The sequence below is a fragment of the Myxine glutinosa genome, chromosome 1 (genome assembly GCF_964187855.1).
Source record: "Myxine glutinosa chromosome 1, kmMyxGlut1.1, whole genome shotgun sequence".
In the NCBI taxonomy this organism is placed as follows: domain Eukaryota; kingdom Metazoa; phylum Chordata; class Myxini; order Myxiniformes; family Myxinidae; genus Myxine; species Myxine glutinosa.
In genome coordinates this window covers 335,613,512-335,633,125 of record NC_136261.1, presented here as the reverse complement: position 1 = coordinate 335,633,125, position 19,614 = coordinate 335,613,512, and the positions used below count along the sequence as shown (strand labels likewise).

The window sequence follows — 19,614 nt, the reverse complement described above, 5'->3', positions numbered from 1 at the left end:
AAAGCTTCCTTAATAATAATTGTGACAAGCTTCCTTCATTATGACAAATGGAAAGCTTCCTTAATAATAATTGTGACAAGCTTCCTTCATTATGACAAATGGAAAGCTTCCTTAATAATAATTGTGACAAGCTTCCTTCATTATGACAAATGGAAAGCTTCCTTAATAATAATTGTGACAAGCTTCCTTCATTATGACAAATGGAAAGCTTCCTTAATAATAATTGTGACAAGCTTCCTTCATTATGACAAATGGAAAGCTTCCTTAATAATAATTGTGACAAGCTTCCTTCATTATGACAAATGGAAAGCTTCCTTAATAATAATTGTGACAAGCTTCCTTCATTATGACAAATGGAAAGCTTCCTTAATAATAATTGTGACAAGCTTCCTTCATTATGACAAATGGAAAACTTCCTTAATAATAATTGTGACAAGCTTCCTTCATTATGACAAATGGAAAGCTTCCTTAATAATAATTGTGACAAGCTTCCTTCATTATGACAAATGGAAAGCTTCCTTAATAATTGTGACAAATGGAAAGCTTCCTTAATAATAATTGTGACAAGCTTCCTTAATAATTGTGACAAATGGAAAGCTTCCTTAATAATAATTGTGACAAGCTTCCTTCATTATGACAAATGGAAAGCTTCCTTAATAATAATTGTGACAAGCTTCCTTAATAATTGTGACAAGCTTTATTAACCATGACAAATGGAAAGCTTCCTTCATAATTGTGACAAGCTTTATTAACCATGACAAATGGAAAGCTTCCTTCATAATTGTGACAAGCTTCCTTAATTATGACAAATGGAAAGCTTCCTTAATAATAATTGTGACAAGCTTCCTTCATTATGACAAATGGAAAGCTTCCTTAATAATAATTGTGACAAGCTTTATTAACCATGACAAATGGAAAGCTTCCTTCATAATTGTGACAAGCTTCCTTAATTATGACAAATGGAAAGCTTCCTTAATAATAATTGTGACAAGCTTCCTTCATTATGACAAATGGAAAGCTTCCTTAATAATAATTGTGACAAGCTTCCTTAATAATTGTGACAAGCTTTATTAACCATGACAAATGGAAAGCTTCCTTCATAATTGTGACAAGCTTCCTTAATTATGACAAATGGAAAGCTTCCTTAATAATTGTGACAAGCTTCCTTCATTATGACAAATGGAAAGCTTCCTTAATAATAATTGTGACAAGCTTCCTTAATTATGACAAATGGAAAGCTTCCTTAATAATTGTGACAAGCTTCCTTCATTATGACAAATGGAAAGCTTCCTTAATAATAATTGTGACAAGCTTCCTTCATTATGACAAATGGAAAGCTTCCTTAATAATAATTGTGACAAGCTTCCTTCATTATGACAAATGGAAAGCTTCCTTAATAATAATTGTGACAAGCTTCCTTCATTATGACAAATGGAAAGCTTCCTTAATAATAATTGTGACAAGCTTCCTTCATTATGACAAATGGAAAGCTTCCTTAATAATAATTGTGACAAGCTTCCTTCATTATGACAAATGGAAAGCTTCCTTAATAATAATTGTGACAAGCTTCCTTCATTATGACAAATGGAAAACTTCCTTAATAATAATTGTGACAAGCTTCCTTCATTATGACAAATGGAAAGCTTCCTTAATAATAATTGTGACAAGCTTCCTTCATTATGACAAATGGAAAGCTTCCTTAATAATTGTGACAAATGGAAAGCTTCCTTAATAATAATTGTGACAAGCTTCCTTAATAATTGTGACAAATGGAAAGCTTCCTTAATAATAATTGTGACAAGCTTCCTTCATTATGACAAATGGAAAGCTTCCTTAATAATAATTGTGACAAGCTTTATTAACCATGACAAATGGAAAGCTTCCTTCATAATTGTGACAAGCTTTATTAACCACTAGCGGGGTCACCCGTGGGAATCCCACGGGCATGGATGTGTGTGACATTTCGACATATTGAGTTACTAGCGGGGTCACCCGTGGGAATCCCACGGGCATGGATGTGTGTGACATTTCGACATATTGAGTTATATGCTGCACATTCATTTTTACAAAATGGTTACTGGCAAGTCATCAGATCCAGAAATGGTGTGAATTTAGTTATTTCACATAATATGTGACCCCTCACTCCTCTCCACCTGACACTCTCCTGTCTCCACCTGACACTCTCCTGTCTCCACCTGACACTCTCCTCTCTCCACCTAGCACTCCTCTCCTCTCCAAACCCTCACATCCCTCTCCTTTCCAATCCCTCACCTCTCCAATCCCTCACACTCCTCTCCTCTCCAATCCTTCACACGCCTCTCCAATCGCGCCTCACACTCCTCTCCAATCGCGCCTCACACTCCTCTCCAATCGCGCCTCACACTCCTCTCCAATCGTGCCTCACACTCCTCTCCAATCGTGCCTCACACTCCCCTCCAATCACTCCTCTCCAATCGTGCCTCACACTCCTCTCCAATCACGCCTCACACTCCTCTCCAATCGTGCCTCACACTCCTCTCCAATCGCGCCTCACACTCCTCTCCAATCGCGCCTCACTCGCCTCTCCAATCGGCTTTCCCCGTCTAGTTTCTCTCCTTTTTCTCCCGTCTCGTTCTTTTTCTTGCTCCAAATCGGCCCGTCGGAATCGGAAATCGGCCCGTCTCGCCCGTCGGCCCGTCGGAATCGGAAATCGGCCCGTCTTGCTTTTGTGCTTGTGCGTAAATAAATTGTGTTCATGACACCATTTCTGGTGTTGGGCTAGCGGCTAGGGTGCCGGCTTAGGATCCTGGGTTCGAATCTCAGTCGATCGCCGAATTAATGCCAGGGGGGTTGACTCAGCCTGTCATCCTTCCGAGGTCGGCTAATTGAGTACCAGTTCACTGGTAATTCCCTGTTTGTCGTTGAAGGCGGCAAAAAGGGTTGGCGTCAGGAAGGGCATCCGGCCGTAAAACATTGCTTCAAAAAGGGGACAAAAAAACAACAACTACCACGGTCCCCGAAAAGGCCAACCCCCGCTTTGCGGGGAAAAATGGCCTCTAAACGGTGGTTTTTACACCATTTCTGGATCTGATGACTTGCCAGTAACCATTTTGTAAAAATGAATGTGCAGCATCTAACTCAATATGTCGAAATGTCACACACATCCATGCCCGTGGGATTCCCACGGGTGACCCCGCAAGTTTGCATTGACGTTCGTCGATGGACTCGTTCGCCCGTCTCATTCGTTTTCTTGCTGCATCCTGTTCAAGTCTGCGTTCTTCATCGATCGTCTCATTCATTTTGGAAATAGAAGTTTCCACGCAGCGCATGAATTGTCACGATCCTCAAGAGGAATTTGTCTCGTAATCATCAAATGATAAATGGCAAGTAAATTATATTGTGGAAAATTAAAGATTTCAAATAAACCTATTTAAAGTGTATTCGCACATAACTAATTTTAAAAAACGAAGAAATATCTCTCGGTAATTTCCTGAAACATATTTTACTTCCGGCTAATAATGTTGAATTAAATAAAAACGAAGAAATATATGTCGGCATCATTGTTGACGTTTTTGTGACGACTGTCATCAAACGAAAAAGTAATATATCTTAACGGAAAAGCAAAAGCGAATTTTTAATATATATCGACACGTTGCCGTCGGTGTCATGTTGGGCGGTGTATGATACACCATGACGCGATTTTTAAAAATATATCTCTGCATTTTCCCGCGTGTGTGGAATGTTCTCAATTATTGCTGACACCGAGTCCAAAACCATCGATAAAAATGAAATCATATGGTGAGTTAGATTGGAGATAAAGGCGTGAGAGAGACTCAATGGCCTTGAAGTTGAAGTTACAGGCGTTTGAGAATTCATTTCGTTCTATAAACGGCAACTTTCATTGGATTTCCTTCCCGTTTTTTTTCAACCGAGTCGAAAACTATGTTAGCGACTGTGAAAAATGAAATGATATATCGAATTTTTAATATGTATCGACACGTTGCCGTCGGTGTCATGTTAGGCGGTGTATGATACACCATGACGCGATTTTAAAAAATATATCTGCATTTTCCCGCGTGTGTGGAAGTGGAATGTTCTCAATTATTGCTGACACCGACTCTAAAACCATCGATAAAAATGAAATCATATGGTGAGTTAGATTGGAGATAAAGGCGTGAGAGAGACTCAATGGCCTTGAAGTTACAGGCATTTGAGAATTCATTTCGTTCTATAAACGGCAACTTTCATCGGATTTTCTTCTCGTTTTTTTTCAACCGAGTCTAAAACTATGTTAGCGACTGTGAAAAATGAAATGATATATCGAATTTAAAATAGATATCGACACATTGCCGTCGGTGTCATGTTGGGCGGTGTATGATATACCATGACGCGATTTTAAAAAATATATCTCTGCATTTTCCCGCGTGTGTGGAATGTTTGTGGAAAATTAAAGATTTCAAATAAACCTATTTAAAGTGTATGCGCACATAACTAATAAAAAAAACGAAGAAATATCTCTCGGTAATTTCCTGAAACATATTTTACTTCCGGCTAATATGTTGAATGAAATAAAAACGAAGAAATATATGTCGGCATCATTGTTGACGTTTTTGTGACGACTATCATCAAACGAAATAGTAATATATCATAACGGAAAAGCAAAAGCGAATTTTTAATATATATCGACACATTGCCGGCGGTGTCATGTTGGGCGGTGTATGATACACCATGACGCGATTTTAAAAAATATATCTCTGCATTTTCCCGCGTGTGTGGATTGTTCTCAATTATTGCTGACACCGAGTCTAAAAGTAAAACCATCGATAAAAATGAAATCATATGGTGAGTTAGATTGGAGATAAAGGCGTGAGAGAGACTCAATGGCCTTGAAGTTACAGGCCTTTGAGAATTCATTTCGTTCTATAAACGGCAACTTTCATCGGATTTTCTTCCCGTTTTTTTTCAACCGAGTCTAAAACTATGTTAGCGACTGTGAAAAATGAAATGATTTATCGAATTTGATTTGAAATAAAACTGGGGGAGAGCAAGACACCACGGGCCTACAAAACAGGACTCAAAGCTATGCGAGTTAATAAAATGGTGGATATTTGTTTATAGCCACTCCCAGAATGGGTGGAGCTATGGGTGGAGCTACTCTGCAAACCGAGTAAGCCACACCCCGGACAGACACCCAACAGATAGACAGACAGACAGACAGAATCATCTACGGCTATTATAATATAGACTAGCGGGGTCACCCGTGGGAATCCCACGGGCATGGATGTGTGTGACATTTCGACATATTGAGTTATATGCTGCACATTCATTTTTACAAAATGGTTACTGGCAAGTCATCAGATCCAGAAATGGTGTGAATTTAGTTATTTCACATAATATGTGACCCCTCACTCCTCTCCACCTGACACTCTCCTGTCTCCACCTGACACTCTCCTGTCTCCACCTGACACTCTCCTCTCTCCACCTAGCACTCCTCTCCTCTCCAAACCCTCACATCCCTCTCCTTTCCAATCCCTCACCTCTCCAATCCCTCACACTCCTCTCCTCTCCAATCCTTCACACGCCTCTCCAATCGCGCCTCACACTCCTCTCCAATCGCGCCTCACACTCCTCTCCAATCGCGCCTCACACTCCTCTCCAATCGTGCCTCACACTCCTCTCCAATCGTGCCTCACACTCCCCTCCAATCACTCCTCTCCAATCGTGCCTCACACTCCTCTCCAATCACGCCTCACACTCCTCTCCAATCGTGCCTCACACTCCTCTCCAATCGCGCCTCACACTCCTCTCCAATCGCGCCTCACTCGCCTCTCCAATCGGCTTTCCCCGTCTCGTTTCTCTCCTTTTTCTCCCGTCTCGTTCTTTTTCTTGCTCCAAATCGGCCCGTCGGAATCGGAAATCGGCCCGTCTCGCCCGTCGGCCCGTCGGAATCGGATGACAAATGGAAAGCTTCCTTCATAATTGTGACAAGCTTCCTTAATTATGACAAATGGAAAGCTTCCTTAATAATAATTGTGACAAGCTTCCTTCATTATGACAAATGGAAAGCTTCCTTAATAATAATTGTGACAAGCTTTATTAACCATGACAAATGGAAAGCTTCCTTCATAATTGTGACAAGCTTCCTTAATTATGACAAATGGAAAGCTTCCTTAATAATAATTGTGACAAGCTTCCTTCATTATGACAAATGGAAAGCTTCCTTAATAATAATTGTGACAAGCTTCCTTAATAATTGTGACAAGCTTTATTAACCATGACAAATGGAAAGCTTCCTTCATAATTGTGACAAGCTTTATTAACCATGACAAATGGAAAGCTTCCTTCATAATTGTGACAAGCTTCCTTAATTATGACAAATGGAAAGCTTCCTTAATAATTGTGACAAGCTTCCTTCATTATGACAAATGGAAAGCTTCCTTAATAATAATTGTGACAAGCTTCCTTAATTATGACAAATGGAAAGCTTCCTTAATAATTGTGACAAGCTTCCTTCATTATGACAAATGGAAAGCTTCCTTAATAATAATTGTGACAAGCTTCCTTCATTATGACAAATGGAAAGCTTCCTTAATAATAATTGTGACAAGCTTCCTTCATTATGACAAATGGAAAGCTTCCTTAATAATAATTGTGACAAGCTTCCTTCATTATGACAAATGGAAAGCTTCCTTAATAATAATTGTGACAAGCTTCCTTCATTATGACAAATGGAAAGCTTCCTTAATAATAATTGTGACAAGCTTCCTTCATTATGACAAATGGAAAGCTTCCTTAATAATAATTGTGACAAGCTTCCTTCATTATGACAAATGGAAAGCTTCCTTAATAATTGTGACAAATGGAAAGCTTCCTTAATAATAATTGTGACAAGCTTCCTTAATAATTGTGACAAATGGAAAGCTTCCTTAATAATAATTGTGACAAGCTTCCTTCATTATGACAAATGGAAAGCTTCCTTAATAATAATTGTGACAAGCTTCCTTCATTATGACAAATGGAAAGCTTCCTTAATAATAATTGTGACAAGCTTCCTTCATTATGACAAATGGAAAGCTTCCTTAATAATAATTGTGACAAGCTTCCTTCATTATGACAAATGGAAAGCTTCCTTAATAATAATTGTGACAAGCTTCCTTCATTATGACAAATGGAAAGCTTCCTTAATAATAATTGTGACAAGCTTCCTTCATTATGACAAATGGAAAGCTTCCTTAATAATAATTGTGACAAGCTTCCTTCATTATGACAAATGGAAAGCTTCCTTAATAATAATTGTGACAAGCTTCCTTCATTATGACAAATGGAAAGCTTCCTTAATAATAATTGTGACAAGCTTCCTTCATTATGACAAATGGAAAACTTCCTTAATAATAATTGTGACAAGCTTCCTTCATTATGACAAATGGAAAGCTTCCTTAATAATAATTGTGACAAGCTTCCTTCATTATGACAAATGGAAAGCTTCCTTAATAATTGTGACAAATGGAAAGCTTCCTTAATAATAATTGTGACAAGCTTCCTTAATAATTGTGACAAATGGAAAGCTTCCTTAATAATAATTGTGACAAGCTTCCTTCATTATGACAAATGGAAAGCTTCCTTAATAATAATTGTGACAAGCTTCCTTAATAATTGTGACAAATGGAAAGCTTCCTTAATAATTGTGACAAGCTTCCTTAATTATGACAAATGGAAAGCTTCCTTAATAATAATTGTGATCTTATACTTCTTCAAGGATATTAGTATCACAAAGACATGTCCTATAATTATGTGTGCAGCATGGACAAGGAGAGGACGATGAAATCCATTCCTGAGCTGATTGCGAAGAAAAGAGATGGAGGGGAGCTGACAGATACGGAAATCAGGTTTTCCATCAGCAGCATACTTGATGGCAGCATGCAGGACTGCCAGATCGGTACGTAACGACTAATTTGGGTTTTATTTGGACTATGCGGGTTATCATCCCCACGGTTTGTGGCCGGATGTTGCTGTTTGTTTCAATGTTGTTTCAGGTTTCATTCAATTTCTTGCTGACTGTGCTTGACAAGGCCAAGGAGGTAATCTATTTAATATGTACACGTGGTCTGGTGCATTCCATATGATAATTCAAGTCAACAAGGGCAGCGTTTTACCTTTTTTTTTTCCTTTTTTTTGGGGGGGGATTTAGGAATTTCGGCGGATTAAATTTTTTTTATCTTTTTTGTGGGGGAGGGGGGGAGGAAGAGGGGAGGGAGTCATCAGGGTGTGCTGATGAGACTGTTGTGGCAGAAACGTCAGGGGCGGATCCAGGGGGGGGTGCAGGGGGTGTGTACCCCCCCCTTCCCTCTGGAATTTTGATAAATTATAAGCTCTGAATATCCTGGAACAGGTCTTGTGTCCATATTATTTTGAACAAGGAACGTTTCAGGCGGCTCACCAACGCTCAAAGTTTTAAATCACTTTTGCTTTATTATAAACACTCCAAGTGCGACGGTAAATAACACCATACTTTCATCACATAAATCCACCGTCCAAAGCAAAACAAGTCAAGTGAATCCACTTGGATTCCGCCCAGGTTGGCACATGGAAATTATGATGTAGCATAATTATCATCTCGGGTCAAGATTTGAAATTATGCCATGGTTTTTGTAAAATTGCTACTAGTATTCACATTATGTACTTTCACCAAAACATACATCATCATAGAAACATACATAGAATTTGGGTCCTCTGGGTCATTCGGGTCCTCTGGGTCATTTGGGTCCTCTGGGTCATTTGGGTCCTCTGGGTCATTTGGGTCCTCTGGGTCATTTGGGTCCTCTGGGTCATTTGGGTCCTCTGGGTCATTTGGGTCCTCTGGGTCATTTGGGTCATTTGGGTCCTCTGGGTCATTTGGGTCCTCTGGGTCATTTGGGTCCTCTGGGTCATTTGGGTCCTCTGGGTCATTTGGGTCCTCTGGGTCATTTGGGTCCTCTGGGTCATTTGGGTCCTCTGGGTCATTTGGGTCCTCTGGGTCATTTGGGTCCTCTGGGTCCTCTGGGTCATTTGGGTCCTCTGGGTCATTTGGGTCCTCTGGGTCCTCTGGGTCATTTGGGTCCTCTGGGTCATTTGGGTCCTCTGGGTCATTTGGGTCCTCTGGGTCATTTGGGTCCTCTGGGTCATTTGGGTCCTCTGGGTCATTTGGGTCCTCTGGGTCATTTGGGTCCTCTGGGTCATTTGGGTCCTCTGGGTCATTTGGGTCCTCTGGGTCATTTGGGTCCTCTGGGTCATTTGGGTCCTCTGGGTCATTTGGGTCCTCTGGGTCATTTGGGTCATTTGGGTCCTCTGGGTCATTTGGGTCCTCTGGGTCCTCTGGGTCATTTGGGTCCTCTGGGTCATTTGGGTCCTCTGGGTCATTTGGGTCCTATATTCCTATCCTATAACATATATATCCTATAACCTATCCTATATATATCCTATATCATATAACATATATCCTATATATCCTATAACATAACATATAACAAATATATCCTATATTATGTACTAGCGAGCGGCCGCGTACCAGCCAAAGGGGTAGCCCATGGTTAGCCTAAATATAGATTTGATGACGTCATGTTTACACATCTGAGCGACAGAAACTGGCTACACATCTGAGCGACAGAAAAGAGCTTCACTTTTGGAGAGACAGAAATTCCCAGGCAAACGCTATAACGCACCAGGTTTACAACCTGTGCGTTAATAATCAGCAGCAGCCACCTCAGCGGATATGACGCGAAGATAACGCCGTGGCGATGACGCAACACATGGGTGGAGCTTGAATTGAATATGTGATGAGGAAAACATGGGTGGAGCATGATATGCATGAGGCAAACATAAGCGGAGAATAAATATACAGCATTTATACATTAAAACTCGTTTTCAGCGGAGCACAATTATAATGATAGCAGTACAGTTTGCGCAGAATTCAAATTTCTCTTCATGTTTGTGTCAATTATTTCGTGTGTGTACAGGATCGATACTCATGTGCTGGGTCGACGAGTTCATTAAATCGCCCGACGTGGGGTACGTTCACAATAGTACAATCCTATTGTCAACACCCCTCGCCGAGCACGTTGGTGGACTCGTCCATCCAATAATGCATTGCTGAGCGCTGAGGAAACTGGTCAATGCGGTCTACAGAGGTATCATATCGACAAACATCGGTTCACTTACTTTGTCTTAAGACAAAACGAGTGAGTGTCATGGAAGATCCAAAAAAGAGGAGGATTACGGACTTCTTTTCGTCCATCACTGCGACAGACCATATTATAACAACAGATGAGGCACAACACCCACTGGGTAGGCCTGCAGCAGCACTGGCAACTGAGGCCCAACCAGAGGTACGAGTACGCCGTATTGTAATGAAGCAACCACGTCTTCCGATCCCCTTGGCAATACAAACACTCTTAAAGTGAGTGATGCAACAAACAACAAATCAGGTTGGTGGTCTTTCTGTCTTCTACCGACTCCTCTCCGGCCTTGCTCCCCCAGCTCTGTCTGTGCTGTATCCCCCAAATATTCCTGCAGGTCGCACAAGATCTGCCAGCAACCCTCTTATGGTTAAACTGCCAAAATCTAGGCTTTCTGCTCACCTTTACTCTTTCAATCCTCTTTTTCCCACCTCTGGAACAAACTCCCTCACTCTCTTCAATCCCACTCCACCCTCCAGTTCTTTAAAACAGCTGTTCACCACCATCTCTTATCTTCCCCCGTCCAAAACCTTGATCTTTTCTACCCCCGCTAATTTTCACCCCAGATCCACTTTTTTTGAAATTCCAACTTCTTTCCTGGAAGTCTTTGCAGTGTCCATATATTTTATACCTCTCCCACCTCCCCCCAAGCCCTCTCCCGCCCACAGTTCTCTCGATGTCCTTGCTCTCAAATGTTGTGTTTGTGTCCGTCCTTCCCCCTCTCTCCCCATCTTGTCTACCGCTCCCCTTATTTTGTGTTTTGTGTGTCGGTTTGATTTTTTTGTGTGATTAATTTTAGCTCTTTCATGAGCCTCGATCTTGTATACAAAAAAAAATCAAAAAAATCAGTGCCTATGTTGGAAGGCATACAACCCGCGCCAGCTTATGATGTCGGTGGTATTGTGGCCGACAATATTCACTGCTCTGTACACCTTAACATGGCGTGCGTTTAGAAACATGGGAATTCTTCTGGATTCTTTGTAGTTAATTAGCCTAATTAACTCAGGAGATCATAACAATCATTTCGCGAGAACTACACAAATCAGAAAGTTCCATATCAGAAAGCTCCAGGAGAACTACACAAAAAACATGCCATACACACACACACACACACACACACACACACACACACACACACACACACACACACACACACACACACACACTTCATCAATTTATAGCAGAAGGAACAGCAGGGCAAGTCGTTTCACCAGTTCCTCCATCTGACTATCAGTCATCGCGAATCTGTTGAACTGTTGGACCAGGGAAGAACGCAAGGAACTGCAGAAACTTCCAAGAACGCACGAAATGCCGTTTCTGACGATCGATTTTTAAAAATTTCCTGGGGGAGAAGCCCCAGACACCCCTTAACCCTCCCCTCCCCAGCGCTATCGTTTCATGCACCCCCCCCCCCCCCCCCTGTCTTGAAATTCCTGGATCCGCCCTGAACGTCAACTGCATTCACTCTTCTCTTCTGCCTTGTTGTGTGATGTGGAAAGCCTACTTGTCACTGTCAGATTAAATAAACAAGACGTTCTCTAGATATTTTGCGATTCAAAGATGATGTCCTTTCAAATTACCATCATGTTCTGTGGGGGGGGGGGGGGGGGGGGGGGGGGGGGTTGGGGGTTGTGACGTCAGCAATTTGCGCACTTTCAAAACGACTCACACGTTTCCAATATTTAGATATTTCATTTCTCATTTGTTTCTTTGCAGTAATTTCATATTCCAGTTTTAGTAATAAATTTTTTAAAATAAATACTAAATACAGTGTTAATCAGATTCCCCAAAAACATAGCAAGTGGAATGCAGTCGTGCTATGGTATAAGTTTGCCATTTTTGACACAAATGTAAATGTTTACTGGAGCGAAGTCGATGGCGCGCCATCGCAATTCCCCTTGCTTCTCATTTAAAGCGAACTTGAAAGATCGAAAAAGGTTCCACCAAGAATGACCCAATATCAAATTTTGAGTTGAAAACAATATTTTATTTTGACCCCTGTGATCCTAAATTCCCACCCCCCGGGGCCAGGGAACAAATCCAAAAAATCGTTACATATTTCATGCGTCCCCCAATGTAGATTCAAGAGTTGTTTTTTTTAACTCTTCAATAGGTACATTTATCTTTATAATATTTGGGATTTGTCATCCACTGCAGTGAGTATCGTCTGTGATGTGACCAGGGGCTCTTCTCATGGCAATATGGCAACGAGGAATGACCATAAAGGAAACGAAGATCTTTACCCAGGCCATGGTAGCATCTGGAGAGACCTTGCAATGGCCAAATGCTTGGCAGCAGGTTGTGGTGGACAAGCATTCAACAGGTGGTGTCGGAGACAAAGTTAGTCTGCCATTGGTCCCAGCACTTGTAGCTTGTGGCTGCAAGGTGAGTCCTACATGAAACTGGAGAATTCACATCAAAACTCATATTGCCATTGGACATACTAGGGCATGCCCGTACTATATATATATCTAAAATTATATCCCCCCCCTCTATTTACATGAAATGGTTTGGTCCATTCGCAAAGCCAAAGCGAACGGCTTGCGAGTACGGTGACAATCCCCCCCCCCCCCCCCACCCCTCTATGTACATGAAATGGTTTGGTCCATTCGCAAAGCCAAAGCGAACGGCTTGCGAGTACGGTGACAATCCCCCCCCTCTATTTACATGAAATGGTTTGGTCCAAAGCGAACGGCTTGCGAGTACGGTGACAATCCCCCCCCTCTATTTACATGAAATGGTTTGGTCCAAAGCGAACGGCTTGCGGAGTTTGGTAAAGAAATCGCCATAGCTCGGTAACTACTTGTCCGATTAATATGAAACCTTGAAAAGGCACATCCTCAGGTCCCCAGCAATATACCTGGCAAGTTTCAAGTATATCGGACCCGTGGTTGTCGAGAAACAGCGGTCACAGACAAACAAACACACAGACACACAGACACACAGACACACAGACACACACACACACACAGAGATTACTGGAATTATAGATAGACTAGGGCATTGCCCGTACGTGGGTGCCCGTTCCTTGCCAAAAAAAAAAAAAAACGCTACCCGTACGCTCTACCCCGCCCGTACGCCCGTAAACAAAAAATAACAACGCTCTTCGCTTCCGCCCTTCGCTCTGACTGAATTGGGAGAAATAATGCGCATAAGAAATCGAATTACGTACCGTAATGGCGGTCAGCTCGTAACGCGCACACTGTCCGGAAGTTCGCATATCGCATATCTATCTATCTATCTATTAATGCCCATTTATTCAATTATCGCCAACGTATTTTGGCTTTTTGCAATTTAATCGCAAGGAAAAGTAGAAAGAGAAGAGGGAAAAAAAGAAAAGCCTTGCCTTGCTGCAAACAGCTGCTGCAAACAACAACAACATGGAAGGCTGCACTGTCCGGAAGTTGGCATATCGCAGTTACGATTATTTTAGTGTTAATGGCCAATTATTCAATTAGCGCCAACGTATTTTGGCTGTTTGCAATTTAATCGCAAGGAAAAGTAGAAAGAGAAGAGGGAAAAAAAGAAAAGCCTTGCATTAACGCATTAACGCTTGCATTGCATTAACGGTTCGGCACACGTGATAGCTCGCTGCTCTCTGATTGGTTGAAGCGTTTTTTGGACATAGCTCGGTAGGTACTTGTCCGATTAATTACAAACCTTGAAAAGGCACATCCTCGGGTCCCCAGCAATATACCTGGCAAGTTTCAAGTATATCGGACCCGTGGTTGTCGAGAAACAGCGGTCACAGACACACAGACACACAGACAGACACACAGAGATTGCTGGAATTATAGATAGATAATTGCTGCTGTTGTTCCTTCCTTCATTAAAACCTAGAGCATTCACCAATTAATCGATTAATTTTTTATTTTTAAAAAGTTAAAGATTTGGAGGAACTCCAAAGTTATGTGGTTTAGTTATGCTATAAGCCAATTGATAAATAAATAAATTATTTTACGATTATTATTTATTTATTTTCATTATTAATCACTTATTTGTTTTCTTTCTCATCTGGGCATTATCTCAGGCACGTTTTGAGCTAGGAAGCTGATATTTGGACACGATAGTGACCAAGTGATTTGGCTATAAAGGGTATTTTTGTTTTATTGATTAATCAATTAATCGATTAATTATTATTTTCTTTTTATTAGATTGAGTATTTTTCTTTCGATCAATTAATTATTTAAATTATTTTCAAAAAGTTACATATTCGGATGAAACACTGCTGGTTAAGTATGCTTAGTCATTGATTAAGAAATTAATTATTTTACGATTATTATTTATTTATTTTAATTACACAATTGATCAATCAATTAGTGTACTCCACTCCCTCCCAATTCTGTCTCCATGTGCTGCACTGCGGCATTGCTCAGTGCAGAAGGCACCTCGGAAATTTCACGTGCTGGAGGATATGTTATTTATTTACTTGGCATGGAGCGGTGTGCTTTGATTGTAGCTTTACTTGTTAGTTCACGAGTTATCAAACAGAGTGATCACTATATTCATCATGGGTGTGTGTCTGTCTGTCTGTCTGTCTGTCTGTCTGTCCGCAGCATAACTACCCGATGATATCATCCGATCTTGATGAAACTTGGGTGGGAGGTTGATATCATGATCTAGTTGTGTCCTGCCTAGAGTGGGCGTATTGCGCCCATTGTGGGCGGAGCGACGCCCCAAAAATATGTCTTTTTAGGGCGTAATCGAGTTCAAGCTACATCTTCTCCGAGGGAGTTGGTGGAATCTGACAGGGGTTTCGGTATTTGGTTAGGCCAATGTCATGTGTCTAGCCCTACGGAGCTCGATTTTTCATTTTAGCCCCAAGGTTAAGGTCACAAGGTCACAAAATCTAGAAAAGTCGATTTTTGATGGTTTTATTACATTGTTCGCTTCCTGATAGGGTGAAATGTCGTACATTATCTTATATTATCACATACATCATGAAATACAAGTTTTCCAACAAATTTCAGAATCTTTGACCTTTGAAGGCCACAAAGGTCAAATTTTCAAAGTTGTCAGAATCGAACCGAATTTTCGGTATTGTGTAGCTAACTAACCTCATAACTGATTATACATTATTTTCTATCTCATTTCAAGGTCAGTAACCTTCGTTTTGACATTTCCAGGCCAGCACCACACACAATTACATACAGCTGGCTCTTAACGGCCTGCGCATGCAGCGCATTGGGGCCCTTTGTAAATAGGCATGTACACCGCATGTTTGGGGCCGACACCTGCAACGTGGACCCCCGACCCCCCAGTCCGGGCCTGTTTCGGTTATAGCCCGTCCTTTGTCATTGAATACCGCTCACTCTTGAACCATCATCGTCTCCTGACTTGTTTCATTTTTAAATATTTTGTAAACATTTATCAATTTTTTTTTTTTTTGGCATTATGGGGTCTTGTGTATATCAGTGACAAAAAATCATTTTAATCCATTTTAAATTCAGGCTGTAACACAACAAAATGTGAAAAAGTCAAGGGGTGTGAATACTTTCTGAAGGCACTGCATGCTAGTGAATTTTTTTTTCTCTATTCCTGTATTAAAAATACAGCATCTTTATCTAATATCAACAGTTGTTGAATGTTTTTCTTTTTCTATATTTCAGTAGCTCTATGTTAAACAAATAGATGTAATGTTGGCAACATGCCTCTGATACACCATGCTGATGACACAGGTGCCAATGATCAGCGGACGAGGCCTGTCATACACTGGAGGCACACTGGACAAGCTCGAAGCAATCCCTGGCTTCAGAACAGACCTAAGTGGGGAGCAAGTGAGCATGGTCTGAATGTCAGGCTAAAGTGGGCTTTTACTCGTGTTAACAAGGAGAAAAATCTGAATGTTGATTTGTAAAATATCGAAATCTTGTGTGCAGATTTGTAATATCAGTTATTTTACTTTGACAGATTCTTCATATTTTAAATGTTGTCGGTGGATGCATAACGGGTCAGACAACCCAACTCGTGCCAGCTGACCGTATCATGTATGCGATCCGCGATGTCACATCCACTATAGATAGCATTCCGCTCATTACAGGTCAGAGCTCTTTATTCATTTTTCTATTGCATTTGTGTTCCACTAGGGCATTGCCCGTACGTGGGTGCCCGTTCCTTGCCAAAAAAAAAAAAAAACGCTACCCGTACGCTCTACCCCGCCCGTACGCCCGTAAACAAAAAAAACAACGCTCTTCGCTTCCGCCCTTCGCTCTGACTGAATTGGGAGAAATAATGCGCATAAGAAATCGAATTACGTACCGTAATGGCGGTCAGCTCGTAACGCGCTCAGCTCCGCTCGTCTCACATCGGCCACGCCTACGCAACAAAGCGTTCTGTGATTGGATGCCGGAAAGCGTGCTGCCGGACAGTCTTCACTGTCCGGAAGTTCGCAAATCGCAGTTACGATGAATCGTTTTAATTTAATCGCAGTTTGAATTCGTTTTAAAACATAGTTTAACGGCAACATAGTTTTCCAACGTGAAATAAATGAATACGCTGTCAAATGTGCCGTCCGAGGCAGAGTCTGATCGCCACGTTCGGCACACGTGATAGCTCGCTGCTCTCTGATTGGTTGAATCGTTTTTTGGACATAGCTCGGTAAGTAATTGTCCGATTAATATGAAACCTTGAAAAGGCACATCCTCGGGTCCCCAGCAATATACCTGGCAAGTTTCAAGTATATCGGACCCGTGGTTGTCGAGAAACAGCGGTCACAGACACACAGACACACAGACACACAGACACACAGACACACAGACACACAGACACACAGACACACAGACACACAGAGATTACTGGAATTATAGATAGATTAACTGAACATTTGGCTTAAGCTTGGCTCAAATATTGTTTAGGAAACAAAGTCAAAGATTGTCTAAGGATCTAAGGGGGTTTACCGGGGTCAAAGTGGATCCAGGTTTGACCCCCCAAAAATAGGAATTTGCTTTTTCCTCTGAAACTACACACACGATTTTGATGAAACTTCACCCCAACCTTCATCACCCATGATATACCAAAGTTTGTTCACGGCATTAAAAAAAAATCGAGTCCTGATGGGGTCTACTGGGGGGATTTCCCCCAAAATAGGTATTTTTTTTGTTTGTGTGTCTAAAGTCTTATGATTACGTTACTATGGTTCTACATGCTGCCCTGTCTTCTAACGACCATTGAAATTGGTTTAAAATACCATAACATTGTTTAAAATACCTCTCGTCAGTGTAGTATACTGCTTTATTCTACCAGGTGAGTGCCCAGGGGTATTACCCCTATTTCTGAGGACTCCTTTAAGTTGAAAGTGAAAAACCATTGATGGAACATGGTCGATATTTGGCTAATAGTGCAGATTTGAATGTTGTGGGAAATTTGGTTCTTTCTCAAACAAATCAGCATTGATCAGAGAATCTGATCTTTATCTAAGAACTTGCACCAGGGTAAGTGAGTCCACGGAGCAAGTGATCCAGAACACTCGTTCTTCCACAACTTCTACCCGAGCCTATCGCCCATCACTTTGGCGGGGTCACCAAAGTGATGTACAGACATTACTACTGTTACGGATTCGTCACTTCCGTTGTGGTGGTTTTCATCCACTGTAAACATTTTCGATTCCATGTACTATTATTGTTTTCAAAAGGTTTATTGTTTATGAACTGTTTTCAAAAGGTGAAAAAGTTAGTTTTAAATGAAACCGGAACCGGACGATGAAGAAGAGGAGGAGAAAAAGAAGGCGGAGCGAGTGGAGTCGGACAAGAAGCATAGTTGCTTTGCGGTCTGGAGCGAACGTTGGCGAGCAAGAGTCACGAGTGAACTTTGGGTTTCCCAGGAAAGGGATTCCTGCGACAGAGTTGTTATCACTGTGACAGATCAACCTGCGTGTCAGGTTTTGCGGTCGATTCCGAAGAGAATCGTTGGACTGCCATTACGTCTCGAGAACGGGCCGTCGGCCATTTTGACTCGTGCGCTTTGCACGTCGAGCAAGGTTTCTTTGCTTCACTTCAGCCGTTTTCACCGCATTCAGACGTATCTGGTGTGTGTGTGTGCAACGCGGATTGAAGGTAAATCTGAGGTTTGCCGACTGTGAGCCGCGGAACGTCCATACCCGAGGGTGTGATTTCCCAGTCGCCTGGAGGGCGCCTTTGGATTTCCCAGTCGCCTGGAGGGTGCCTTTGCACCGCTTTGGCAGCAGGACTGTAACTGCCAACCCAACGGGATGTTGGTCACGATTGGACATTGATCTGATGATCGCTGGAGCGAAACCACTTTGGCTTGAAGCCAGGAATAGAGACATTGGGAATCTTCTTCTTTTCGCTCACTTGGAGCACAGTGAGTTATATTGTACGAACCTGATGGTACCATCATAGGAATGATATACTATTTGTTGTACAATTATTGATTACTATTGTTTTTGTACTGTTATTCTTGTGTGGTCTTAATACAATATTTGTTTGTTGGTAACAATTGGTGTGACTTCACCGTTGATTTTTGACATACAGAATAACACATTTTTCTGCCGTGACTCCTCTCGGGGCTCGGAGGTACACCGTGACCAGGGGGTTGGGGAGGAGCACGAAACAGAAATTGGGGGCTCGTCTGAGAAATTGGGAACTCGTCCAAAATTGGCCCAAATTGAAATTGAGGTCCTCGTCCGGGATTAAATTCCCTAACATTCATCTGGGATTAAATTCCCTAACATGCGTCTGGGATAGAATTCCCTAACATTCCCAAATTTGGAATTTTTCTAACATGCCAAATTTTTTCAAAAAATTGGAAAAAAATTTGTGCGAAGGTTAACAGGTGTTAACTGATAGTCACCATGGTGTTTGACGCAGAAAAGTTTGCGGCGTCCCCTAATGAGGCACAGTTCCAAGCATTAAAAAGATCAGAACTCTTGATATTGGCCAAACATTGTAACTTGGAGGTCCGAGCTCATATGAAGAAAGCAGAGATGCAGACATTGGTGGTAGAATCTCTGGTGGGACAGGGAACATGGACAGAGGTAGCCTTGGATTGGTTACCCGAGGAAAAAGAAAATATGGAGCTCCGGAAAATGGAGATGCAACTGCAGAGCCAGGAAAGGTTAAAAGAGTTGGAATGGAAAGCCGAGGAGAGAAGAGCAGAGGAAAGGAGAGCTGAAAGAGAACTCGAGGAAAGAAGAGTAGAACAGGAACGAGAACTCCAGGAAAAAAGAGTAGAACAGGAACAAGAACTCGAGGAGAGAAGAACAGAGGAAAGGAGAACTGAAAGGGAACTCGAAGAAAGAAGAGCAAAGGAAAGAGCAGAGGAAAGGAGAGCCGAAAGGGAGTTAAAGGAACGTGACATGGAGTATCAGAAGGAAGTTAAACTCAAGGAGCTGGAATTAATGGGAGAACGGAGAAAAGTCGTATCCATGCCGGCTAGTTTGACAACTAGTCAGAACACCTGGGATATT

General features: G+C 41.6%; 1 protein-coding gene across 6 annotated transcripts in view; it reads left to right on the top strand.

Moving 5' to 3' along the window:
* TYMP (thymidine phosphorylase) overlaps window positions 1-19,614 on the top strand; it is a 92,112-nt gene that overhangs the window by 58,666 nt on the left and 13,832 nt on the right. For all 6 annotated transcript variants that reach the window (XM_068097668.2, XM_068097644.2, XM_068097685.2 and 3 more), the window contains 4 exons: window positions 7,779-7,915; window positions 12,373-12,575; window positions 15,869-15,967; window positions 16,101-16,230. In XM_068097668.2, the coding sequence (XP_067953769.2) occupies window positions 7,779-7,915; window positions 12,373-12,575; window positions 15,869-15,967; window positions 16,101-16,230 (569 nt within the window). The remainder of the gene's footprint in view (window positions 1-7,778; window positions 7,916-12,372; window positions 12,576-15,868; window positions 15,968-16,100; window positions 16,231-19,614) is intronic.